Source organism: Erigeron canadensis, chromosome 6 (genome assembly GCF_010389155.1).
Source record: "Erigeron canadensis isolate Cc75 chromosome 6, C_canadensis_v1, whole genome shotgun sequence".
Taxonomy (NCBI): Eukaryota; Viridiplantae; Streptophyta; class Magnoliopsida; order Asterales; family Asteraceae; genus Erigeron; species Erigeron canadensis.
In genome coordinates this window covers 42,744,057-42,771,391 of record NC_057766.1, presented here as the reverse complement: position 1 = coordinate 42,771,391, position 27,335 = coordinate 42,744,057, and the positions used below count along the sequence as shown (strand labels likewise).

At 30.7% G+C, this 27,335-nt stretch overlaps 3 protein-coding genes across 4 annotated transcripts; 1 reads left to right on the top strand and 2 right to left on the bottom strand.

Annotated features, from left to right (window-relative positions):
* Positions 1–39: 39 nt before the first annotated feature.
* On the bottom strand, positions 40–7,883 carry LOC122605148 (U-box domain-containing protein 35-like). 2 transcript variants are annotated; one of them, XM_043778031.1, is made up of 10 exons: positions 7,739–7,883; positions 3,360–3,565; positions 3,151–3,269; positions 2,944–3,065; positions 2,667–2,860; positions 2,106–2,428; positions 1,920–2,024; positions 1,401–1,829; positions 569–1,321; positions 40–399 (listed from the first exon to the last, which is right to left on the bottom strand). In XM_043778031.1, the coding sequence occupies exons 2-10, from the start codon at positions 3,556–3,558 to the stop codon at positions 217–219; spliced, it is 2,427 nt and encodes an 808-aa protein (XP_043633966.1). In that variant the 5' UTR covers positions 3,559–3,565; positions 7,739–7,883; the 3' UTR covers positions 40–216. The 2 variants fall into 2 exon arrangements, with proteins under 2 accessions (XP_043633966.1, XP_043633967.1); XM_043778032.1 differs by lacking the exon at positions 7,739–7,883 and adding an exon at positions 3,783–3,802.
* Positions 7,884–13,687: 5,804 nt separating this feature from the next.
* On the top strand, positions 13,688–15,276 carry LOC122605648 (F-box protein At5g07610-like). The gene has a single exon (XM_043778604.1). The coding sequence runs from the start codon at positions 13,900–13,902 to the stop codon at positions 15,193–15,195; it is 1,296 nt and encodes a 431-aa protein (XP_043634539.1). The 5' UTR covers positions 13,688–13,899; the 3' UTR covers positions 15,196–15,276.
* A 4,066-nt stretch (positions 15,277–19,342) lies between these two features.
* LOC122604045 (putative kinase-like protein TMKL1) lies at positions 19,343–22,807 on the bottom strand. The gene is made up of 2 exons (XM_043776939.1): positions 22,028–22,807; positions 19,343–20,231 (listed from the first exon to the last, which is right to left on the bottom strand). Exons 1-2 carry the CDS (start codon positions 22,545–22,547, stop codon positions 19,636–19,638), a joined length of 1,116 nt encoding a protein of 371 aa, XP_043632874.1. The 5' UTR covers positions 22,548–22,807; the 3' UTR covers positions 19,343–19,635.
* Positions 22,808–27,335: the final 4,528 nt, after the last annotated feature.

The following is a 27,335-nucleotide window of genomic DNA, read 5'->3' as shown; positions in this document are numbered from 1 at the left end:
CTTCGATAGTTTGACCCAACATGTCCTACCCGGTGAAAATTTGAAAATGAATGCAATAACATGTTTCCAAGGTATAAACATGTACATTAATTTATACTCTATTAACTTTTCAGATCAAAGGTTCATGTAGACCCTAATAGCATCTAAACCGGAAAAAAAAATGTACATTAAACAATCCTAAGAAAAACCTGGTTGGATCCAAAAGTCTTACTCAAATCACTGCGCTCTTAGTTTCCACTCCATTATTGCAGAGAAAAGTGTGTAATTTGGTGTTAAGCTCTTACTTGTCAATGGTAAATTTGTCATTGGGGAACTGTCATTCTCCTCAAACCATTTCTCTATCGCCCTACGATCATAAGTGTAGCCATCAGCAGCAACACAAGGATCGATCATTACATGCTGTATGAAAACATCATCAATTCACACATCAGTTATTAATATAAATAAATAGTTATAAGAGCAAAAAAGTGCTACCAGAGCGAGTTCATCCCAAGCCGTCTTGTTCCAACCAGTTTTACAGACTTTCCATTTTGACCCATTACCTGATCTTTGACACTTATGAACATACCTCGAGTATTGGGCATATGAAATGATTAGGAGGGGTCTTCCGAGTCATAGATGTGGTTCTTTGAGCTTCATCCGCGACTGCTTTCAGTTTCTCCAATACAGGAAGAACCCTATCTTTCAAATCCGGCCTATCTTTTCGTCGAAGTTCAGCACAACTCAAGCCCAACATAGCTAACTCCTTAGTTTCATCCACTGGCCATTCGCCTGCTTCTCGATCCAGCACCATGGCTAACTTAGTATCCTCAAAAGCGGTTTCCACCACATGGGTTAGTGCAATTGCTGGTCTTGCAGTCAGTAACTGCAAAATCACAATACCAAGAGCATAAACATCGGATTTTGGAGAAACTAATCCTGTTCGTTGATATTCTGGATCGATGTAACAAAGGGTTCCAGCTGGACTGGTGTCTTTGTAAATGGTGGATGGAGAAGAAGGGTCTGAATTAAGCATAGTTGAAACGCCAACATCGCCAATCTTGCTCACGAGATTATGATCAAGCAATATATTTGCAGGTTTTAGGTCACGATGAACAATTGATTTGGGTTTGGCATTATGAAGGAAGACTAGAGCTGATGCTACTTCCCATGCAATACGAAATCGAGCAAACCATGGGATTGGTGGTGTGTTGTTTTTGCGAAATAATCTCTCTTCCAAGCTCCCATATTCCATGTACTCATATACTAAGCAGCCATGATCTACACACGCACCAATCAGAATAAGCAAATGAGGATGCCGTATTCTGCTTAGAACTTCAAGCTGCAAAATCAAAACTTGATTTGAAAATTAGAGACTCAAACACAAAAATCAAAATAATTCTGTAGATTGCAGTACATACCTCTTGTTGAAATTGCTTGGTTCTGTGAGCTTCCTGAGAGTGAAGAACTTTCGCAGCAGCAACCGTATGATGAAAGCTTGCTTTATATACACTTCCATTCCCACCTGTTCCTATCTTACGATCTTCAGAAAACGAAGAACAAGCAGCCACGATCTCTTCCCATGTGAAAGTCTGGTACTTCATTGATGTACCTGTTACGGCTTGCTGAAGCTTTTCCTTCTCTATAGATTCTTGTAACGCCTTCTCTTCTGCATCTTTCCTTACAGCAGTTTCTCTTCGGAGACAATCTTTCACGTATTCGGCTTGTCTTTCAGCAGCCTCATGCTGCTGCTTCTCTTGTTTAGCTAATGCTTTAGATTCCTCCTCTTTAACCTTTAACTCCTTGAGTCTGATTGATTCCTCTAGTTTCTGTTTTTGAAGGTCATTTAGCTGACATAAAGTAATATGTGTTAGTTTTGCATGACTTAGTAGTAATAGTGGCTATATTTAAAGGTTGGCTTGGAAAAGAAACTGAAGTACCCTTCTAGATGCATCAAATGTCTCGGTTTGTGCAATTGCATACATCCCACGAACGTGCCTAAGCTCAACTCTCAACTTTTCTAGCTCAAAGTTGATATCATTATCCTGGGAGGACAGGTTGCCAAATCATATATGTTAGAAGAACATGAAAACACATATAATTGTGACAAAAGGATAGAAAGATACCTGGATTTCTGAAGAAATTTCTGAAGGCGCATAGGATATAGTATCTTGATCAGATGTCCAAGAATGGTTTTCAGTCAAAAAACTTCTATCGCTTGATACCATACTATTTGCGCGAAAATAATCAGCATTACTATTACTGCCATAAGAAAGTGTTGTTTCATCTCCCTGGAAGCTATCAAGAAGCTTATTTCTCGGACTTTCTAAGGAACTTGTTTTTTTGTGAAGAACCCGGTTTATGGATGAAAGTGCCTCAAAACGTTGCACCGGTAGTGAATTTGAAGAGAATAGGGAGTATGAGGTACCCAAACCTTGGTCTGTCCACTCTGTTAACACAAAAATTCTGACAATATCAAACAACTGGATTTGACTTTTGAGGTCAACCTGTAACTTCTTGACATTAAATTCGATATGAATATTAGTTTATATTTAGCACCAAAAACATCCTTTCTGACTCTTCACAATCTCCAATCATGCTTGAATTTTTCACGAAAAAGTCAAATAATCCTAATGAATAAAGAAGGTACTAAATTAGCAACTATGACCTCAAAAGTCAAACATTACCTGTTTGGAAACTGGGATCAAAACTTGAAGAGTTGGTGATAGAACTTGAATCACTACTGTTACTCCCATCTTTAGAGGATCCAATAGTCTCAGAATCAGAAGCTCGGAGCGAAGATAGTTTCCCTTTAGATATAGCATAAACTGTACAAAAGCTAGGAATGCTTTCTGAGATTCTTGATGACAAATTCCGTCCCCTAAATTACCAAATACCATCAAAATAACATATCACACAACACCCGATGTAGTGAAAACAAAACGTTTAGCACGAATTCTGTACCTAGAGAACAAGCCATTAGATGAAGCTCCAATCACAAGTTTCTTGATATTGTTTTTAACAATTTCCTGTTTTATTGTAGCTACTACATCATCCGATTCAATTTGCACAATTTCCACCTCCACCTACACACAAAAACAAACAGCTTCATCTTAATACCGTTTCATTAGATTTCGTCGATATAATCAAGAAACAATATAAAGCTCAAACCTTTCTCCTAGCACACATGTTCTTGAAAGGCGTCAGCTTTTCGTACGTTTGCCATTCGACTTCCTTCTTATACGCAATCACTACATCCTCTCTCACTTGAGAGACAGGAACAGTTCCCACTACCACAATAACAAACAAAAAGCAGAATTTTTAATAGAATATAGATTACAAAATACTTGGAAAAAACGAATCTCGAAAAAGAAACGCACTTGGTGTTGGGATTCTGGTAATTTTCGGGCGAATGAAGTACAATTTGAAGAGAAGAATACCCTCAGGAGCAAATTTATCCAATGCCCATTTAACAACATACTTGGTTTTTCTACTTCCACTAACAGCTAAAGCAACTACCAAATATGATGGTGTTGCTAACTTATCTACCCCTTTAATCATTCCATCATCTTCCTCCATTTTTTTTCTGCAAAATTACCCAAGATTAGTCATGTCACTATGTCAATGTCAACAATACTCAATCCCAAACTATAAACCACAAAGCTGATGTTTCTTGAAATAAAAGCTAGAGAACATAGAAAATAAAAAATATTAAAAAGCTAGAAACAGAGCAAGTGTATGTAATTCTGTAAAAGAACTTGACTTTCTTAAAAAATAACCCAGTAATATGAATCAAAACATACCAAAATATCAAAAGCATTGAGAGCAGATTGAAGTATCTCTTGTACTTGACAAACCAAAAAAAAAAAACAATTCGCAGGTTTTGGTCTCTCTCTAGAATACCTGTATCGTTAATGTTATTTTTTATCTCCCTAGAATAGTTGCTTTAGTTTCGTATAAAGATAAAGATTGTAACAAACTTACCTAGAGAAAGATAAATAGTTGGATGTCAAAGTCATAAATAATACACTGTGCCGTGCGTGCATATCTCTAAATTGATTTAATGTATTAATTAATTAATTTGAATGTGATATGAACAATGTTACTTAGTTGGTTCAAACAATGCCATAGTGTTTTTATTGTTCAACGACAATGAGAAGATGAATAATTAAATATACTAATTATATTATCTACTATTATTTGTAATAAATGTAATATTTTAATTGATGATTCAATTTGTTTCACAAGAATTATTTAATTCATTCAAATTGACAACATGTGACAAAGCAAGGTCTACTTGTCCTTTTTTGGTATGTGACTTTCCAAACACCTTACATCCATATGCATCTAATTTATATTACAAACAAACCTCAAATCATGTTGTTTAAGAAAAGGTAGAATTCATCATTTTCTTAATTTATGTTGACCGCTATTAGGTATAATCCGTATAGTTATAGAAATCATGGGACGTTATTTATTAAAAAAAGTTACTCGTATATTTTTTTGACGAAACTTCAGTGGGAAGCAATAAGTCGACACACACCGCAAAGTAAATGAAACTAACGGAAAATTATGTGGTTCGGCACGGTACTTGGTAAAAGGCGTGATCCTGTTTTGATTTCCTACCATATGCTTTAGTACCAACACCTTCTATACGTGAGACAGTAATAGACAATGAACCTCGAAAATTAACTTTTAAACAAAGGTTTGGATTTTTAGTGAAAGAATGATGATTTCTATATACAAATATTTATTCATCATATACAAAAATATCGGTATCAAACGACTGTATAATAGTATTACATCACAAAAAGGAAAAATTGTTAATGGAATATTCGATTTAGTGTGGCCATGTGGGACTTTTGGAAAATAGGTTGGTTAAGAAAAAGTGGGGGACCAATTTCATCAATTATTTATGCTAAACTAAGTTTGACTTAACCGAATATTTTCGCCAGTAAAACTCTCAGCTGCCACCTGGAGACTTTTGACCTTGTCAAAAGTCGTCTTACCTCACAAGTGGAAATAATATCACTTTCTTGGGTATTTATAGTAGCTTTGTGGTGCAGTTTTTTTTTTTTGGAAAACGAATTTCTAAGGCGTTTGGTTCACGGAATATTTTGGTTGGAATGGAATTTATTGAAGGAATTGGAATCTGATGGAATGAAATTTGATAAAATGTTTTTTATTTTTTTTTAAGATTTAAGGGAGAGACGGAATGAGATTCCTTTCCTCATCCTCATGGAATGGAGATTCCATCAAATGAGGGAATGTTGACATTCCAACAGAATGATATTCCTTCATCATTGAGCAACCAAACGCACTAAGGAATGGAATTTAATTCCAATTCCATCAAATTTCATCAGAATCTGCGAACCAAACGCGACCTAAGAGTATAGACATACGTTGTCTTAATTGGGCATGCGCTAGGATACCTCAAAACTGCAGCACTATGACCATGTGGGGGAAAATCCCTAATTGAACCGTCCAAAACGATATTTAAATTGGAGTAAACTCTGCCCCCTCAGACTTGAACCTGGATATACCCAGACCAAGCCCTCATAAATATATATTGTCAAGTAAATATGTGCAGTTAACTAAGACTTTAAATTATGAAGTAAATATGTGGGGTTTTTTTATATCTTTGGGTTAAAAAGTTTTTACATATTACTTTTTAATATATAAAAAAACGTGAAACTCAATCATTTATTTAAAATATTAACATATGGTTTTCCATTCACTTTGAATATGTAACAGTTTTCTATTCATTTTTTGTTTAAAGTATTTGTGTGATTCGATGATGATAAAGGTGAAATGAAAATTTGTACCAAAATCAATTAAAGTAAAAAATAGTACTCGACAGAAAAAATTAAGAGCATAACTAATTGTTGGTAAGTGTTCTCCTTGACTAAAGTCTAAAGGTATGCAAAGACGGACACACATTGCCATAACTTCGGTGGCAACGAAGGATAGTCAAGCTCCGGTTATCCACGTTAGGGTATTCCCTGTGATTAATGTTTTGAGACTACTCATGTCAGAATTGGTTTTTAACTAATTTTACACATATTTTCTCAAGTTTCATGACGGGTCTGTTAGAGGGTGCCCAATGGGCTCATTCCCGAGCTCGTCCGCCTGCCTCAGAAGAGTCCACACCATTGGGTGGGACTCGTTCCTGGCTCGTTCGCTTCAGTCGTCCGATGGTTTCGTTCCTCCAGGGACGAGTTAATTCGCGTTTCTTTTTTCTTTTCTTTTTTTTCATTTTTCTTTCCTATATATATATATATATATATATATATGTCTATAAATACATATATGTGTGTGTGGCATCTCTATAAAGAGAAAAAAAAAACATCACATGAGCCATTTTTTCCGGCGGCCGGTAATACTCGAAGAAGATGGGTAGCCAGGTAGGTGCGTTTGTTTTTTTTTCCCAACTTTTGTCTTTTTTCAATTTTTTAGTTTCTACCTTTAACTTTTATGTTTATTTAAAAATAACCCTAAAATAAATAACCTTCTTTTTATTCTCTAAATAAATATACTTTGTATTATTATTATTATTATTATTATTATTATTATTATTATTATTATTATTATTATTATTATTATTTAGAAGGTTAAAAGTATTATGTTTGGGGGTAGAATTAAATAATTGGTGGGTCCAAGACTAGTCCTTGAGGGATGAGTGCATTGGGTGCATTTTTGGGGGATTAGTCATTGGAGTGTTTTTTGCTGATAGCGCTGACATGGACTAGTCTTTGGGGGATGGGTCATGACCATTGGGTAGGCTCTTATTATGTTACAAGATCAAATCTAGTTTTGTAAGGGTGTTTAGAATTACGTTTTGAAGTAATTATCTAATTATTAAAAATTTTGACAAAAAAGAAAAAATAATTAATACAGACAATTTGAAAAAGTAAGTTAATTAGAACATATATATATTTTCAAAATGCAACGTAAAATATTTACAAACTCAATTCCAAACACCCTATTTGGAAGGACCCGCATAATTTAAATTAATAGGAACAATGACGTATCCTTTCGAAATTGTGGAGTGTTTTCACCTTAAGTGAAAAGATATATGATGAATGCTGGAATGCAATTCTAATATCTTGCATCTTTCAAAATTTTCCAACTCCATCTGTTCATCTAATTAAACTAGAATTTATTTAATTTAACCCCATGCAGGAACATATTTCATGGATTATTAGTTACTCCGTATAACTAATAATCTTTGTTCAAAGGCTTAATCATTTAAGTTAGTCTTCATAATCATTTATTTAATTTATTTTATTGAACAGCAAGTCTTCATAATCGTTTGATATCCTTTCATGCAAAAAGCGTTCATATAGTTGTATATGAAAGAAAGACTCTAAACTAATACTATTAAACTACAAATGAAAGTTTTATCTACTTTGCGATCTTTTTAAGGCTTCTAAATTTATCAATCAGACTAGGAGAGACTCTGAATTGAAATCTTGAGCACCTTTTTTTTTTACAATTTGATGAAGTTGTGAACCACACCAAGCTATATCTGCATTTTAATTTTTATCTTCTTTGATTAAAACCACCAATTAAGTTATCTACAATTAATTAACCTGACATCTAGTTTAATTAGGAAAGCTCCAATAGGCTTTGATGCAACATATGCAAGAGAACAATTAAAAACTAATGCGCAACTTATCTATCGATCATATCGATCATCATGCATGTTCTTTACAAGTAAGCCCCGGAACAACAAACGAACGAAAGATATAAGAATTACCTTATTGCACGATACTTTGATCAATATTCTCGATGGCTTGATATCTAGCTAGAAACCTGGATTTTGTGTAGTGACAGTTGAGAGATATTGAAGATTGGAGAATTGAAGAACGTCACATGAAAGTGAGAAAAGATAGCTGAGTCAACGATTAATTTGGTATGACGGATTTGTCGAATTGTTAGGTATATATCTTCTTCGAAGATTTATTGTATTTAAACTCTTGGAGTCTTGGAGGGACCAAAGTGTACAAGACTTGCATAATTAATTGCCTTTAAAAAACTAACGCCACCAAAAATAAAAATTTAGAGTAAATGGATAAGCCAACTTATCAGTTTGATTAGTCTCACAGCCAACATGAAATGACATAAAAATCAAATTAATCTAAAGAGTTAATTACAAAAATTTGGACCTCCACTTGCAGCTTTCGTCCCTAAGTTTAATAAATTACAGTTTTAGTCCAAAAAACTTTGCCCCATCAACACTTTTGGTCCTGGGTGGTAACATCAGTCTAATATGTCATCACATGCCAATCACATGATAGGTATTTTTGTCTTTTAATGTCACAATGACCAAAAGTGTCGTCTTTGTTTTACAACATGACTAAAAGTGTAACTAATTATAAACTTTTTTTTTTATTAATTTATTTCCATTATCAAAAATCATTGTCCCATCTATCTATTAAAAATACAAATTAAATAGTCATCATCATCTATATCTATATCTTCCAGATGTTCAGCTATGAACAGATGAAACAAGATAGCAAAAACAAAAATTGAAAAAGAAGAAATACATACATTGATTTCATACAGCGCACACACACGCCTATGTACATACACACTGCAATACACACATATACATCAATTCACACACATACATGGGCAAGAGTATAAAACAAAAATGGAGATATATAACAGAAGTCATAAGAAGAAAGGAAGAACGTTCGGGTCAACCAAAGTCATCTGGGTTACAAACTTGTTTGTTCTTACGAAGAAGAATAAGAAGACTCGGCTGTTGACCGGCGTTGACTTGCAGATCTGAACAAAGAAGTCAAGATCTGAGGTGAAACAGAAATGAGAACATGATATCGAGACTCATACCCAAGATTCTTTCACTGATCATGGTCGATACATGTCCAATTTATATTTGTATCTTCGGTTTTTGTGATTTTTGTATATATATCTGTGTACATAATCTGATTTACAAGTTATATATGAATGAAATTATACTATAAACAATTTAGGGTTAAAACCCATTGTCTCCTTTACCAAGAATTCTTAAGAAGAAAAATGAAAAAGAATAATTTAATATTACTATCAGGTAATGGTGGTGGATGATGATGGTGGATGGTTGTTGTTGATGATGAATTTGGAGGAAAAAAAAGGTAAATAAGTTTTTTTTGGACTAAAAGTGTAATAACTGGAAGAAGGGAAATGACGAAAATGCCCATCATGTGGCTGTCACGTGATAGGGTTTTAAACAGACGTTACCACCCAGGACCAAAAGTGTTGATGAGGCAAAGTTTTTTGGACTAAAACTGTAATTTATTAAACTTAAGGACGAAAGCTGCAAGTAGAGGTCCACGACAAGGACGATTTCTGTAATTAACTCTAATTTAAAACAAATCAAGTTAAAATCTATCCTAATCTTCATTTTGCGTTGCATGTTTCCCACTCGGTTATTGTGGTAAAGTAGTTTAATACTATAAGCTCGTTATTTTGAAAGAGCCACAACCCAATAAGAAGTTGTCTTATGCGTAGACTCATCCACAGGGGTACTAGTCATAATCAGCGTCACATCAGCAAAAAACCATCTATAGACGTTAAAAAAGACAAACGAACTTATGAAATTGGTGATTGAAAAAAAATGATTATGTTAAAGAATTGAATTAAAGATTATAATCAATGATTATGATTAGAGTTAGTGTTTGATAAATTCTTTTTATTTTGAATTAGGTAGAAACTGGAAGCGGTCTCTCTACTTAGGTAGAGGTAAGGTCTGCCTACATCTTAACCTCCCCCATACACCGTTGAGGTATTGGGGCTCAAAACCCGCAGAAGGCGACCCTAAGCAGTTACTTACTTACTTACTTTTTTTTTGAATGATATCACGAGAACGAGTTTAATAAAATGACTGTTAACATGAAAGAATTAGAATGAACTTGACTTAAACTTAGGTGGAAAATAACATCATTATTTCAGTTAAATGGTTTCAATTTAGTTTTGAAATTGATGTTTCAAATTAGTAAGCTACTAGCTAAATGCCCAAATGGTGGGGATACATTGGTGTTGTGCTACAAAGTCGATTTTTTTTTTATTTATTATAATTTACATATTGTTAGCTTTCCTCGCCACACAATGGTGCACCACATAAGCAGTGGTAGGCTATGATGCACCGAAACTCCAAACAGGTAGGCATATCTGTTTTGACATATTTTGGTGATGAAAAACTAAAAAGTAAATTAATTATTTTTTAATTGTGTTAAAGTATAAATTGGTGATAAAAACCAAAAAATATAAATTAATTTAGACATATTGATTTAATTAATTATAGATGGAGTATATAATATATATGGTATATAATAATAATAATAAATATATATATATGTATATGTATATATATATAAATATATAAATAGTCGTATTTTTATAGAATGGGTTTTTTAAAATAGATATCTTTATATATACTAAAAGACAACAAACCTAATAGTTTATTGACCAATCAAAAGCCTTAATTTGATCATTTAAATTTTAATGATGTCATAAATATAAAATAAAAATAGTTATTAACCTATAAATAATATTATGACTTTCCTTATCCGTTATTTAAAGATGCTAAGCACATCCAAACTTTTATTTTAAAGGATTAATAGTTATAGTGGGGTTGGGTATTGTAAAACAAGTATTAAAGTAAAACAAATAAGACAAGATCTTGACCCTTAGATCATGATTAAATTGATGCACGAATATTCACGAAACAATTGATACACGATGATTTTCATGATGCACAGTGATCTTCAGTGAAGAGAAACTTATTGTTTTATTTGTTTTACTTTAATACTTATTTTATTTTACCTTAAACCTAGCTATAGTAACTTTAACAAATATGCAAACTTCATGGGACTATTTTTACGCACGGATTGTTAATGTAATTACTTTTAAGCACAATGTAAATATTAACTTTTTCTTTTTATTAAAATCAACAATATGTAATCAAAGAATTAACTATAGTAGCCGTATTTTTTCTCTAACAAAAAGTTATTATATATATATATATATATATATATATATATATATTACTAGGTATTTTACCCGCACGATGTGTGACTAATTAAAATATCGTTAATGGAATATATATATAAGAAAAATAATCTAGCTGTGGATATTGATAATCAGTGAAAGTGTTTTGTGTTAATTTATACAACCATATCATTCGTTGGCCCTTGTATTTTCATATCATAGTCACCAACAAAACCGGTTAACAAAAACATTAAACAACATGCATTGAATTTGGACTCAGCTACATAGATTATAAAGAACGATTACAACATATTTTTAGATAAAATATTTAGCAACCATGAGGCGATTATAACATACTTTTAAACAATATGTCTTATTGTATGTTTGTCAAAATGGTAAATATCACACATCGAGCTTAATAAATGATTATGAAGCACCAAAAAAAAACGTAACCAATTACATACACAATAAACTAAAAACAAACCAATACTTATTCTAATAAAATTAAAAATTTGGTAAATAAAATATCTAACTCTAATGTAAAATATACATATGCAATCCAAAGTAGTTATCGGTAAAAATATACAGTTAATTACAGGATTTTCATTTTTGGTTAATAAAACAAATTTTTACCTAAAATAAATAATTTTAATATCTATCACAAATCTCATGCCAAACCACAAATATATGTATTATATATATATATATTGCCTTATTGGATTAGAGGATCTAAAATTTGTACAATATAATATAGATTAATTTTATTTTAGTTTTTTTTATTATATATATAATAAATAAATAAAATATTTTCAAAAATTTTATGAAAATGACATATAGGATAAATCCTATGTGGCATTGTTTAAGGAGAGTTTAAATTAAGATGGATGGCTTAAGAATCTTAAGATAACTACTCTTTAATATTTATATATATATATAATATATATATATATATTATATATATATATATATATATACTTAGAAAAACTCTAACTAATTTATATTTTTTTTTTGTTTTACATCATTAATTTGCACTTTAAATATTATTCCTGCACTTTGTAGTCTTCAACTTAAAAGTTTATTTTTTTTAAAGCTCTTTTGGCTTTGTTTAACAAAACTCTAATTTAAAAATCTTAATAATCTTTATCCAGATATTTTAGTATTTATATCCGTATTATTTGTAGAAAAAGTCTTTTTTATCTTTTATTTATCTTTATATATACTAAGTGACAATTGACTTAACCATTTTATTGACCACTCATTAATCTTCAATTCTCAAAATTTAACATTGATGATGTCATTATTAGCCTTATTATAATTTAAAAATACTAATAATCTTTATTCAAATATTTAAGTATTTATAGAATAATCACAGCTTTCGATTCTCTCAAATCAGCTTTTGCTTTCAATTTTGTCTTTAATTTAATTTAATTTACTTTTTTTTTTTTGTTTTTCATCACTTATTAAAGAATAATTTTGATATAATATAAAGAATAATTAGTAATACATATCTAATAGAATAATCTTTATCTTTTACTAAATACATTTGTAAATGGATCTTTAAAAACTAACTGAATATATATTACTTCATATATTTTATTTCATGACTTTTGTTATAAACTTATTTAACTTTTGTTTAAATGTAGAAATTCTATATATACCCGTATATTATACGGGTCTAAAATCTAGTATTTTTCTAAATAGTTGTATATTTAATTAGTTATAGTTGTATTAATCTAGAGTTTTTTTTATCCGCATCTAATTTTAGCTTTAGATAACATAAATATTTAATTAGAATTTTAGTTTTAAATATAATAACGTAATTTTAATAAATTAAATTAATTAAGTCACATGTTTAATTTGATAATTTAAATAAATTGATGGTTATGATTGGTCAATTGAAATTTGATCAATTGTCTTTTAGTATATATTAAAATTAAAATTAAAATAACATTAAAATTAAGATTAAGATTCCATACTCTTAATTTGACAACTTTAAGTTTCTTAGTTCTCAATATTTATTTTAATATAAAAACTATATTAAATGTAAATAATCAAATTATATTTCAGACTTGATTCATTCATATATTTTATATCAAATCTCTATTACATTATAAAGTATTTGTTTCTTCTATTTTTTTTTAACTTTGAGTTGTTGCAAATCCCAAAACACCTCTATCACTTATTCATAATATCATTAGAAGAAAATTAACCACTCATTTTTCTCTCTCTTCTGAAATCTTAACCACTCATTTTTCTATTTCTCCATAAATCATTTTATTCATCTAATTCATTCAAAATCTTTTATTTCAAAAACCATACATCGATAAATTATAAAAATTATATGGGTATTCTTAAAATTTCATTCTATTTCATTAGAGATGTCATTCGATATATACTTTTGACGAATTTCTAAATCCGAGGACGAAGTTCGTACTGCTAAGGAATTTGACTATCACACTCTATGACCTAGCACCTTCTATGATCTATCACACCCTATGATCTATTACCCCATCCTCACTGCACAACGCGCGAATATATTTCCTCAGTACTATATAATACAAATAAAGTTATCTTAAAAAAAATTCAAATAATCAAATCAAACTATTTAAATTTAGATGGTATAATATGATGCATAAACAATTTATTGAATATATATATTGAAAAAGAAAAACAAGAAGATGCTATAAGACATACTCCGTAAAACAAAGTCAGATTTCTATTTCGTGTTATGTTCGATGACTACTTCCCTAGAAAAAAAAATAGGGCTTTTTTTCAGTCAATAATTTTCACACAAAATCCAACAATTCCCAATTCAGAGAGACTGATAACCATCGATTCACGTATTACAATCATCATCGCCGCTAATTGAAACAGTCATCGCGATCCATCGGCAATCAGAGATAGATATAGATATACATATGTGCTATGAAAACCAATATGAAGCGATATCTACTATCCAAACATCAAAACGAAAGTGAGAATAATGAAAAACAGGAAATGACGTCATCATCAACAGATTTAGCATCTCACGGCGATGTTTTGATGGAAATCCTGTTAAGGTTACCCATCCGATCTTTACTCCGATCAAAATGTGTATCCAAACAGTGGCGTGCCGCGATTTCGGATCATCGTTTCTCTTTGTTACGAAGCCTTAAGGATAACCCGCCTTCCGGGCTGTTTCTTCAAAGAATTCATGGTAATGTTAATAAGGAGTATGATTTCGTTTCCTTAGATTGCGAAAGCCTCGATTTTAAACCTCCTTTTAAAACCTTGAATTTTGAAGAGGGTTCGATGGTTTTGCATTCGTGTAAAGGTTTAATGTTGTGTCATAGATTGCATGAATATTTTTGTAATGATTCCAAACAGATCGTGTATTATGCAATGTATTATGTTTATAATCCAACTATTAATAAATATATTTCCCTTCCCAAATTTGAAGGGAAAGGGGCCGAACGTAGACCTCGTGGTTTGACGTTAGCTTTTGATCCGTTGAAATCGCCTTATTATATGGTCATATGTGTTATTGGGTTTTCGTGGAGTGAACACTTGTATGATATAGGGATTTACTCGTCGGAGAGCAAGAGTTGGAGGAGGTTTGAAAAGCCGTTTTCTAGTCATATTGATACAGAGTTTACTGGTGGGGTTTATTGGAATAACGCGGTTCATTGGATTAACAAGAAAGGGTTTGTTTTGTATCTAAAGATTGATGATAATGAAGGCAGCCTTGATGAAATTAGTATACCTGTTAGTTATAATAATGGCTGGAATGTTAAGCGCCATTGTTATCCTTTAGTTGAATCTCGTGATTGTTTGTTGTTTATTGATACAAATGTTCCTCAATCAAGTATGCAGTTTGATGTTTATGAAATGGATAGGGACTATTCAGGGTGGACTGTGAAATACCATGTTGATCTTAACCAAATGACTAGTAAATTCCCAGAAATGACTGATGCAACACGCTCCGTTTATGGCGTTTTAAGGCCACGACAATCGTTTGTAATACATTGTCTTGTTTTGGGGAAAAGAGAAGAGGACTCGTTTATAGTGTTGGAAATACCCGGGAAGGCTATCAGATACAATATAATGTTGAAGACTTATCAGCAGCTTTGTGAACTTAAATTGTGTCGACCGTCTAGGTTGTCTGTTGGAGATGATGGCTTTTCGAAACTAGGCAGGTGGCCCGGTGCTTTTCTCTTTGTCGAGTCGCTTACTTATGTCTAATGGAAATGTAGGAAGAATAAAATCCATTGTTTTCATAGGTTTGTTGTTTGTTAAACATATACTTGTCGTCTTTGCTTTGCCCTTTCTAAACTAGTATTTAGCTAGCGAAACTTGTGTTTGATATGGATAGTTGATGCTCCAATCTTTTCTTGGAGTTATAATGGTCTTTTCAGCTGGGGCCTATTTTTATAGTCAAAATGGTGTATTAGTAGTTGATGGCCTATTTTTATAGTCAAAATGCTCCAATACATTAGTAGTTGACTCCATCTGACATACTATTGAAGCTAACATGATAACACCCTGTGCAGTGCTTTCATTTTAAGACCAAATAGAGAAGGGCTCCTATTTTTATAGTCAAAATGGTGTATTCTGGAAAAAGGATGCGGAAGTAGATATAGTGATAAATCTACAACAATATTTAGACATCCACAATAAATTTACATTTTTTATTTCTCAGTGTATAATTATATTATGTGTTTCACAGGGCCATAAAGTCTATTCTTGTGTATCTCCTGAAGTTACACTATAGTGACATTGAAGTATGGAACCCTATAATATGTACTAAAATCCCGAAACGATCTTCTACTTATAGGGAGAATTCGCAAAATGTCCCACGGACACAAACTTGCAGGTTTTATGTAATATTTTTAATATTTTGTTACTGCTAGTAAATGAAGATCTATCTCCTTCCTATCTCAATTGCTCCGTGTATTGGGTCTATGACACACAGCTAATTTTGAATTGCGAAGTGCAGCTTTACGCATATAACATTTGACATTATAAACGATTTGCATAGGAAGATGAGCCTCTGACCTTTAGCTAGATGTTTGGTCATGTCCTCTATAAGTCTATATATATTTCTGCTATTTGAAGCGTGCAGCATGCAATTGACATTGACCCTCATCTTACATTTTAGATGTATCAATGTCAAAATATTTATCTGAAAATTGGTCGAGTAACTAAACTAATAACAAGAGATTGGTTGTAACAAGCCAGAATCTCCAAAGTTTATTTTTTGATATACATGTATAATTGTATAAAACCTATTGTGTTATCTCTACTCCTTTATAAAAATTATCACACTTTCTCTCCTAACACTTTTCAATACTTTCTCTCATAAAAATGTCCCTATGCGAAATGATCATTCTACTCTTAATGAATTTTCTCTTTTATTTATTAATTTATAAATCTCCACTAAAAATATCTATAATATCTTTAATGAAACAATTACAACACCACACCGCCGAATTGTGCGGATAAAATGCTAGTTTCATTATAAAGAATGGGCTATGAAATAATAGAGATTTCATTATTATATCTGACATGTCAAATATTTATATGTAAACAAAATAGTTTTGGGCAAGACATTGTCTGGTGAAAAAAATGCTTTGGATCCAACACTTAAATGAAAATGGCTGGTGAGGTTGATCAATTACCCGACGGAGGTGATTTACACAACAAAAAATTTTCTCTTTATAACACATAACATTTATAGATATGAAGCGATAAATAACACAACCATATACATTGTAGAGAGATAACATGAGAGGTGTCGCTTTTTCATGTTATTCGAAAAGATTTAAGTTTTTAACTAAAATATATGCGGTTTAACTGTGGTATTTCTGTGACCGTTTTTAACCTTTTTCATAACTATTTAGAAAAGTTTTAAGACCTCTTGTAAATACATTAAATGTTTTAAAAATTCCGGACACCAGACAACCTTACCCTTAGTAATACTATTGCCTAAAACTATATAGATATAGGTCATGTTTAAAGTATACGTTAAATCATGATGTAAACATTATCCTTTTTAATACTAAAATGGTAAATATTTTCAAAACCATACCAATTTGGTAAATAAGTTTTCCCATTATACCTATCTAGAAAAAAACTCTGATTTGCACAACAAAAAATTTACTCTTTATAGTTTTTTATACATATGAAGCGATAAATGACACAACCATATACATTGTAGAGAGATAAACACGGGAGGTGTCGCTTTTTCATGTTATTCGAAAAGATTAAGTTTGTAACTTAAATATATGCGGCTTAACAGTGGTATTTCTATGACTGTTTTTAACCTTTTTATAACTATTTAGAAAAGTTTTAAGACCTCTTGTAAATACATTAAATGTTTTAAAAATTCCGGACACCAGGCAACCTTACCCTTAGTAATACTAGGGCCTAAAACTATATAAATATAGGTCATGTATAAAGTTAAGGAATGATTAATCCTCCTAACAAAATAGCTTAAAAATCCTTTTAACTATTGGATGATGACATGTGAAAAAATCAGGGGGCAAGAATTAGTGGATACCACATATTACTTTTTTTAGAGTGTTAGGAGAATTTTTAGGTTATTTTGTTTGAAGTATTTAGTCATTTTTCATAAAGTTAACGTTAAATCGTGATGTAAACATTATCCTTTTTCATCATTTGGACTTCGAGACCAATGGCAGCTGGACTGAGCGCGCCCATGACCGATGGAAGCAATCATTCATCACTGACATGTTTTCAACGTGGATTTAGACACAATAAACAAAGTCATATAATACTCAGATAGTAAGATCAATTGTTAGGCAATTATCTGAGCAATCATTTATCCATGTTTTGACACATTGGAAGTTATTTACAGAATTCGTCCTCATACTTTCCTATTTTTGCATAAGTTATCCCTCCCTATCGAAAATAGCATTGGGCATCTTTCTGATGGCGTTTATATTTTTGTCCAAAACTCATCTTTTTGACTAACGACTTTAAAATCCGTCTGTTAACCTCCCTCATATGCAAATCACTCGAGGGTATTTTTGTCGATTTTAATCTTACCATGCTTCTTTTCTTGTCTGGGTTTTCCTCAACCACCACCCTTCTATACAGTCACCATTATTTTCACTATACATAGATCAAATTAAAAAAAAAATATCCATCATTCTCACGTTACATTATGATTCTAAAAAACTATGGGAAATGATATTACTACAACAAAAATTAGATATCTACAACAATATATGCATCATTTAGTTGTAGTCTGTGCATTACAATTTGTACGTTTGTTGTAGGGGTTAAGTATCTGAAAGTGTAAATAACTTTTACATTTTTTCTATTGTGTGAATGTAACTTTCATTTGGTTCATTGTATGCAACTAACCCGCTAAATTTGAACGATTAATGTAAAATTTTAAGGTTGACCAATCAAAAACTTCTACGTGGCAGCTCATATGGTGTGACACATATACACTTTTACATTAATCGTTCAATTTGGCGGGTTGATTACATACAATGAACCAAATGAAAGTTACATTCACACAATAGAAAAAATATAAAAGTTACTTACATCCCCAGATACTAAACCCTTGTTGTAGATGGATAAATTATGTTGTATATATTACTGTTTAAGACTTAAGATCTAATCTTTCGGGGAATGATAAATCTACAACAAGTTTTTGCCATCTACAACAATACACGCTTTATATAGTTATACATTGTACAATATAATATATACGTTTGTTATAGATGACAAAAAAATTAATGTAGATATATCATTCACCTTATCTTCAATCCTTCAATAAAATCAACTGCCTTTTTAAGTGGAACAAACGTGTGTGTAAGTGGAAAAGTAACAAGTTAGCAATACATGTCCCCAATAAAATGAATAAGTACAATTTTTTATTATTATTATTATTTTGATTAAGTATAAAGTTCATTTGCTTGTCACAATACATTCTTACTTTTTGATACTAAAAAATATGTTATCAACATTAAGTGTCGATGACGATGACAAATAGCCACCAACTAGCTTGACCAATAACTCATATTTCACATGCAAATAATAATTATTAGCAAATCTAGCTTGTTTTATTAATTATATTCTCCATCATCTACAGACTACAGTAGTAGACACTTTGGCCCATTTAACTTCTCAACCATCTTTGACAGCTAAATATTAAACAAAATGAACTGGAATTGCCCTTTGCGTGAGTGTGTCTGATGTATGAAAAAAGATACAAATGAAATACTCCATTTGTCATATCTAACAGTTGTATTGAATCTGTTTAAACTATTATTCACTCCTTTGAATATTCTCCATAATTTTGATGTTTTGCTTTTCATGGTGATCAAAGAACAGCAATACCACTTAATAGTTAATACATGGGTCAACCACCAATAAAGGCTCTGACTTTGACAATTCAAGAAAATTGTTTGACCCATATCAATAACACCCTTTTGAATATAGATATGGGGTTGATACTAAATCAGCAATGCCTCAGATGAGACCTATGAGATTTAGCAAAGTACTACCCTTTACTTCATCTGAGTACAACTTTCACGGCACATTGGCATAGCAGAGAGCCTTCATCCCATTGTGGCCAAAATTTTACACATTTTGACCATTTCTACCTCAACCTGTCAAAATTTCACTTTTAAAAGTCAAACTTAATCTTCAAGATTTTGGTCCGATTTCATCCAGCCTCTTGCAGATCTGCTTTATATCGGGTCTAAGAGAAGGCAAAGGAGAGCAACAAGCCAATGCAAGCTGCACATATTTGATAACAATGTCTTCATTAACAGAACTTGATCCACCAATGCCAACTTCAAGAACATCAGGATGATATAAATCTGACATCCGTTTATCCATGATTGCATTCCTTATTGATGTTGGCAAATAGAAATCTTGATCAGGGTTTGCTTTCCCATTAATCGGTTCCTTACCTGTTATTAGTTCAAGTAAAATCACCCCAAGATTGTAGATATCACTTCCGGTATTTGACTCTTTCAGTTTAGTCAATTCAGGCGCTTTGTAACCCTCGACAGCAGCATCTTCAAGCATTTCTTGTGCCGCTGTTGAATTCAAAAGTAGATGTAGGCCAAAATCAGAAATAGACGGTTGATGGTTCCTTCCCAAAAGTATGTTCTTAGATTTGAGATTTCCATGGATAATCGGTCTTTGAAGCCCTGTATGGAGAAATTCTAATCCTCTAACGATTCCAGCTGAGATTTTGTAAATGACTTCCCATATGTGAGAGTCACCGTTCTCATCTGCTCAATAAAAATGAAAGTAACATAAGCTACCAAATCTTATGTGTGCAACATCTAAGAGGGTGTTTGGATTTGTAATTATCGCACAATAATCATTTGTTTAAAGATAATAATGAGTTTAATACTCAATTACAAATTGCAACAAAACTGTTATTAATAAGTGTTATTTAGACATTCCAAAAACCATCTTCAGAACATGTTATATTACATTTTGATTATATCGAAGCCTAACAACTTAATATCATGATACTATTAACTTTCAAAAAGTGTATCCAAACCTAAACTAGGGTTTTGCAAACGAGGTTTATATATACTCTAAACTTTTCGATGGATACGTCAACATGCATCATGATGATATTCAGGTATGCAAATAAATTAAATTTGGTGTACGTACAGTTAACCTCCACTCCACAAAACAGGAAAGATATTAGTTGATGTTAAAAGAAAAAAAGTTAAATGATTTGACTCTTAAATGTTTGGTACCAATATGATGGAGTGGAAGTAGAGTACCATACAAATGTGTAGCATGTGAAGGAGATTTAATATAAGATAATATGGTAAAGACAAACATATAATTTGATGACTAAAATGACCTTGCAAGACCATCACCCACATGCATGTTATTTCCAATCAAGAACTCCCTCAAATCTAGCACAATTCCAATTTTCTATATCAAGAAATTTGGTATGTAGTAACAATAATTGATACCAGTAGTTTACAAGTTCATATGAGCCATGACATAATAATAATTGTATCATTGCAACTTATGTATGTATGGATCTTCCTAGAGACAAAATTTGACTTTTTAAGGTCAAGTAAGTCATTTTTATTATAGGAAATTTTGATAAAAGAGAAAACAGTGTCCCTATTCTATAAACTGAATAACATAACACCATGAAGTCTTAATCCTGAAGATATAACAAGATCTTGTTTAGCTTTAACACAAAAGAATATGCCATATTCAAAGAAACACTTGATGAAATTAAACATATGAATCTAAAGATTAATTAAAAACAAAAACGGAGAAAAACAGGTACAAAAGAAGACAATAAAGATTGAATGCTTACCAAAGCATAAAACTAAACTTTATTAGCAACAATATGTAGGGTTGTAAAACGTTCATGAACTATCATCGAAACTTAACCAACATAATCGAACGGAAGCAATATTCATGTTTATTCATATTCATTCATTTCACTTAATGAACAAACACGAGTGAACTTTCCATCAAAAAGTCTATAAACGATTTGTAAAACATTTTAAAACGATGAAAATATGTACAACAAAACAAACAAATGCTAAATTCTCAAGTACTTTGCTTTAGGATCTGGTTTATACATGAATTGCGTTAATTATTTGTACAGTACAATTTGTTGCTGCATTTTTCATGCATTAACTGCTAGAAAGGTACTTACTGACATAAATCTCACATACACATGAAGTCATGAACTACCAAGATGAGCTATTCACAGTTTATTATCCTAATAATTCAAAATAACCATACTCTTTGCCTCCTTGGATTGGCAGATCCTTTTCTATTATTATAGATTATCATGGCCCAAAAGAGCATTATTGATTGAAAATCATTAAAGCAAACCCAAAATTAAAAATCAAATATTCATTTAATCACACCCATCAACAGATTATCATTGCCCAAAAATGGTCATTATTACATTATTTTATTAAAAAGAGAATAAATAAAATCTTTACTTAAAACTTTTTAACCATGCCAACCAAGAAAACAAAAAAGTAAAAGCAATGAAGTTTGTAATGCTGTGAATAAAAACAAAAGTTACCTCTAATAAACTGAGCCAAATTTCCTCTCCTGTAAAAAGGATGAACAAGAAGCTTCTCACCTCTAGGCCCAGAATAAAAACCACAAAGAGGTACCAAATTAGGATGTCTAATTGACCCCAAAAGCTGTACCACATGCATCACATCTTGTAACTTGCCAATAGTACAAGCTGGTCTCAAGAATCTCAGCAACAAAACAGAATCACTCAGCAAATTTGCTCTATACAAAGTCCCAAAACTTGATTTCCCTATGACTTCACCAGGAGCATCTAATATGTCAAAACAAGTAAGATCTTCACCACCTTGAAACTTAATAAACTCTCCTTTCATATCCATTTCTTCAACACCACTTTCATGGTTTGCTTCTTTATCCCATGATTTGCTATTATTATTATTATTCTTTATAGAATCTTTATTTCTTCTTTTACACATACAAATACAGACAAAGAAAAGAATGATAACAAATATAACAAAACAAGAAGATAATGTGACAATCAATATAAGCATTTGTTTTTTCTCCATTTGGGCTTGTAGTAGTGAAGAAAGTAAGGATTTTTATGGGTCAAGATGAAAAAAATAGGATCTGGGTCAGGTTTAAAGATACAAGTTGAACTTATTTTGGTGATGAATGGAGATCTGGGTTGGGCTGAAAAATGTGGGGGAAAAAAAGTAAAAAATTGTTTGGTGTGATGTAGTTAGGAAAAGAAGAAGACAGAAAGAGCAAGGGGGCATTAAGATTGTTTGGAATGAATGAAAGAAAAAAGATTTCAAGAGCAGACAGAGAAGAGAAAGAAATGTGGGGCCAATGTTCTGGACTATGCACTACGAGTATTTTTTTTGGAATTGAGATTATTTATGCATGATATCGAAACTGAAATACTGAATACATATACGGAGTATTATTGTTATAAAAATGCAAATTTGAGAACTATAATCTAATTTTTGACTAAATTATGTCTATATTGCATGATAATTATTTAAGAGGTTTGTTAAACAGAGTCTTCACTTTTTGTCTATTAAATAGTTATACATTTAACATAATATTCAAATAAAAATTTTAATATGTAACATATAATTTTTTTTACTTTTAAGTGTAACTTTAAGTGATGTATTTAGCATTAAATAAGCATAATGTGAAAAATTAAGTATTTATGTTTTTGAGAAATAGGAACTACACTTATCACGAAAAGTCGAACCATGATGTAACACTAAATTTGAGCTGGTAATATTATTTTGTGGCTAAAGCTTAGAGCCGTAGTTATTGTTTGTGCTAGACATATGCACGAATAATGCGGCAGAGGTGGTGGGATGGGGTGAGGAGGTGGCGATGTCGGCAGTGGTGGCGGCGGGAGCGATGTGATGATAAATGTAAAATTAATTAATATAAAAGAGGTTAGTAAAATTTTTTAAGCGTTAAAATATAGATGTTGTAAATTATTTTTTGAGGGTATTATAGATATATTAAATGAAAATGTTTATATTAATCTCTATATAACTAAGAGAGAATATGTTTTTTCATATGTAACACTTATCTTTTTGTGCCAACTAGGCTTTTTCCTAGGTGTCATTTTCTAATAAAGTTTTTCTTAGATATATTGACAATTAGATATATATTTTTTAATGCTCATGTGGCACTTCATTTGCCTACGTAGACATTTTTTTTTAATTAATCTTAAATAGCAAATAAAAAAGCCAAATACAAGATTAGAACTCATGACCTCTAACTTTTAATATTATGCACAAACTACTTGATCTAACTTAATATTTGTTTATATTTTGCAAACTACGGTAGATATTCATTGAATTTTAAAACTAATTAAAAGATATTGATAATATATTATCGATCTTTGTAACTTATCTCTTTCTATCTTCCTTTGTATTAATTACCTTATGCGTGGAATATAATATAGTTTAATATAATATAAGACTAGATTATATTGATAATTACATATAATATTTTACTACCCGATTATATTATCAATGTTAAACTAGATATTTACTTTATCAATTTCACACATATATTTTTGATATTTAAATTTATGTTTGTAACTTATCTTCATATAACTAAGATTTTGTATTTTAATAATATATGAGCGCAAAGATGTTTATATATTCTTTAGACCGCGTTTTTTTTATTAATTCAATGATAATTATCATTGTGTTATTCTAAAAAAAATAAAAAAATAATAATCATTGTTTTAAGAGAGATTGTTTTTTATATTATATTTAATATATATATATCATAGAAAAAGAATTTTATGATTTATAAAGTCACGTTTTAACATATTTGATAAGTATATATCTATACTACTACATAAAGATTATACACTTTTGTTGAAAAGTTAGAAAAATGAGAGATGCAAAATGACTATTATACCCTTAAAGAATTAACTTACACCATTGGTCCGTTATCTTTTAAAATATCACACTACCCATTTAGATCAATTACCTCTATATCAATTACATTTATATCAACCTACACCACTTGACACCGCCACCACCACCACCACTAATAGTCGCGCCATCACCACTTGTTGTCGACACCACCAGACCACCGTAACCATCACCGCCGCATTGCGCGGGTACCATCTACTATATATATATATTTATAAATTATAATTTTATTATTTGTATCAGTTGTAAATTAACTATTTTTTATATTATCATAAATTATGAATAATAATGTAATTATCAGTTATTATTTTATTTACATTCTCAGTCAGTCCCGCACAACGTGCGGGTTTAATCTAGTGAATAAATAAAATGATAATATGATCATTTAAAGTCTGAATTGAAGGGAAAAAAATAGTTTGTTTCATATAATAATAAAGATACATTTATTATTCCATTTGGATTTTACTAGCCTTTATAAGAAATTTATAGAAGTGATCATTATTATGTAAATATTATTTTTAAAATCTAAAATTTAAATGTTAAATACGTTTTCCAAGTGAGCCATGGACTATGGGAATCTAGGTTTTGCAAACTATCGCGGAATTTAAATTGTAGTTATGTAATTTATTTATCTTTTATAGAAAGTTTCATCTCGTTTCAAAAGCAATTTAAAGACCTTTTGGCTTAAAAGCTTATTTTTTCAAATGCTCTTAAGATTTGTTTGCATCAAATAAATCTTTATAAGATTTAGTTTACTAAAACATAAACTCATTCTCATAAATTCTTAAAACTTGTACATCAAACATACCCATAGGATGATAAACATGATAAGTAATAATTTAAACATTAATTTTACATACATAACTATTTAACTCCTATCACATACATAATTTAATAGAGGTTTTAATTATTAGTTGTAGTATGTAGCAAATGAGGTAGATTTTACCTTTTTATTTTTTATAAAAAAAAATAAAATGTAGATCTTGTTCTTGCTTTGCGACGGACACGAAACAAATTTATCCAAGATGTATTAACATTAAAATATTATATTTGATACCATTAATATATAAAAGTATAAATAAAATGATTGGAAAAAAATAACCAATAAAAAAATAAATACCAAAAACCAAAGAACCATTTAAAGTTCAGGTGGACATAATTTAGTCTACATTTTAAAAGAAAGATGTAATTTAATCTATCTTTACAACACTTATCTTAACATTGGTGCTTCTCTTTACCAATTTTCTAAAAAAGATTATGACGTAAATAATATGAGTACATAATATGAAATGCTATGCTATGGTATATAAGAAATTAAGAAACTACGTAAATGGTCTATTGTACTGTCTAGTTAGCTCAAGTGGTTGAGCATTTGTCTTATTAGTAGGAAGTCTTGGGTTCAAGGCTTGGAAAGTATATAGGAAGTCCTTCTATGAAGGCTTGACTTGGGTATACCCAGATTCAAGTCTGAGGGGGCAGAGTTTACCCCTATTGATCGTCGTGCCTTCGGGCAGATTAGTAGGGGTTTTTTCACATCGGGCATTTAAAATAGATATTTTTACTTCGAAAGAGTTATCTAGCGCGGACTCAGTTAAGACAACATATGTTAAACCCGAAGTTCTCATGAAAAGTTCACCTTTAAAAAAAAAAAAAAAAAACCCGTAAATGGTCCATTATTGGCCCAGAAGGAAAAACTGAAAGTATTACTTGATTAGCTTATTGTGATAAATGGAGCCACTAAAACAAGATACTTTGGCCCCTAAAATTAATATGTCTCCTCTATCATTTTTCAAATTCTTTCTAAGAAAATAACCTACATATTTTAAATAACATAAAACTTAAGCAAACGAAAATTGAAGAATTTACTGTTAAAAAAAAGCTTAATTTATAAAATTTTAATTTTTGGATCTACGATAATTTACCGAACTCAACCAGAAAATAAGCTTAAGAGCATTGAAAAATAAGCTAAATATCATAGAGATTTATGTTTTAGTAAACTAAATCTTAAGAGCATTTGAAAGCTTGGTGTTCGTAAAACTTCCAAATGTTAAATTCCGTAAACAAGATTTGTCCTTTTAAAAGTCTTAAGAAAATTGAAAACCTTGGTTTTAACTCGTATAGTTTTCTTTTCCTTTTTCTATTTTAATTAATATTATTATTTTTGTTAAATATATTATATAATTCTTGTAATAACGTGAAAGGATATTCATAATGAATATATTACTAAGAAATGATACATACCTAAATATCAACCTTGATTTAAGATAAGTTTTAATCTTCATATCAACCATATATAAATTCATACTTTTTATAAATAAATTATTATAGATATAGAATTAAATATACAAATACCTATCTAATATTTCATTCCATTGTTATGAGATAAAAACTCATTATTACATATCTCTATACACATAACCAACATGCACAGCGACTATACATAATTCTAAATATACACGCCATATTCGACTCCAACATTCTACATGCCCCGTATATTACGTACTATCACAACATTCTTGTTAATACAAATCTTTGAATGTTGATAAAAAAAACAAATTTATATATGGTTGATATAGGATGAATATTTATGTTCGTCTTCTCATTTATATATATGGTTAATATATGATAAATTATATATATGATTTATGATGAAAATTTGTGTTTATCTTTTCATTATTTCCTTTATAGATTTTGTAAGTTCTTACCTATATAAATTAAATTAATCTATGTCAAATTGTAAATCAAATAAGAAAACCTCAATCAACCATGAATACTACTACCAATCATAACAAGAAAAAGTTATGGCTTACTGTAACTCTTATGTTGCTCATACTTGTCATTATTGTCTTACTTGCCACATGCATGCACAAGCCTAAAACCAGTGTTGTTAACCATTCACACACCATTCACTCCATA

Bases quoted from the DNA above. Each gene is read 5' to 3' on its own strand.
- LOC122605148 (XM_043778031.1), bottom strand. From the start codon at position 3,558: ATGGAGGAAGATGATGGAATGATTAAAGGGGTAGATAAGTTAGCAACA. The intron at 2,861-2,943 runs GTACAGAATTCG...TTGGTAATTTAG, and splicing joins TCTAATGGCTTGTTCTCTAG to GGGACGGAATTTGTCATCAA. The intron at 1,830-1,919 runs GTACTTCAGTTT...ACTTTATGTCAG, and splicing joins CATTTGATGCATCTAGAAGG to CTAAATGACCTTCAAAAACA.
- LOC122605648 (XM_043778604.1), top strand. From the start codon at position 13,900: ATGAAAACCAATATGAAGCGATATCTACTATCCAAACATCAAAACGAA.
- LOC122604045 (XM_043776939.1), bottom strand. From the start codon at position 22,547: ATGGAGAAAAAACAAATGCTTATATTGATTGTCACATTATCTTCTTGT. The intron at 20,232-22,027 runs GTAACTTTTGTT...TTTATTGAGCAG, and splicing joins TTTGGCTCAGTTTATTAGAG to ATGAGAACGGTGACTCTCAC.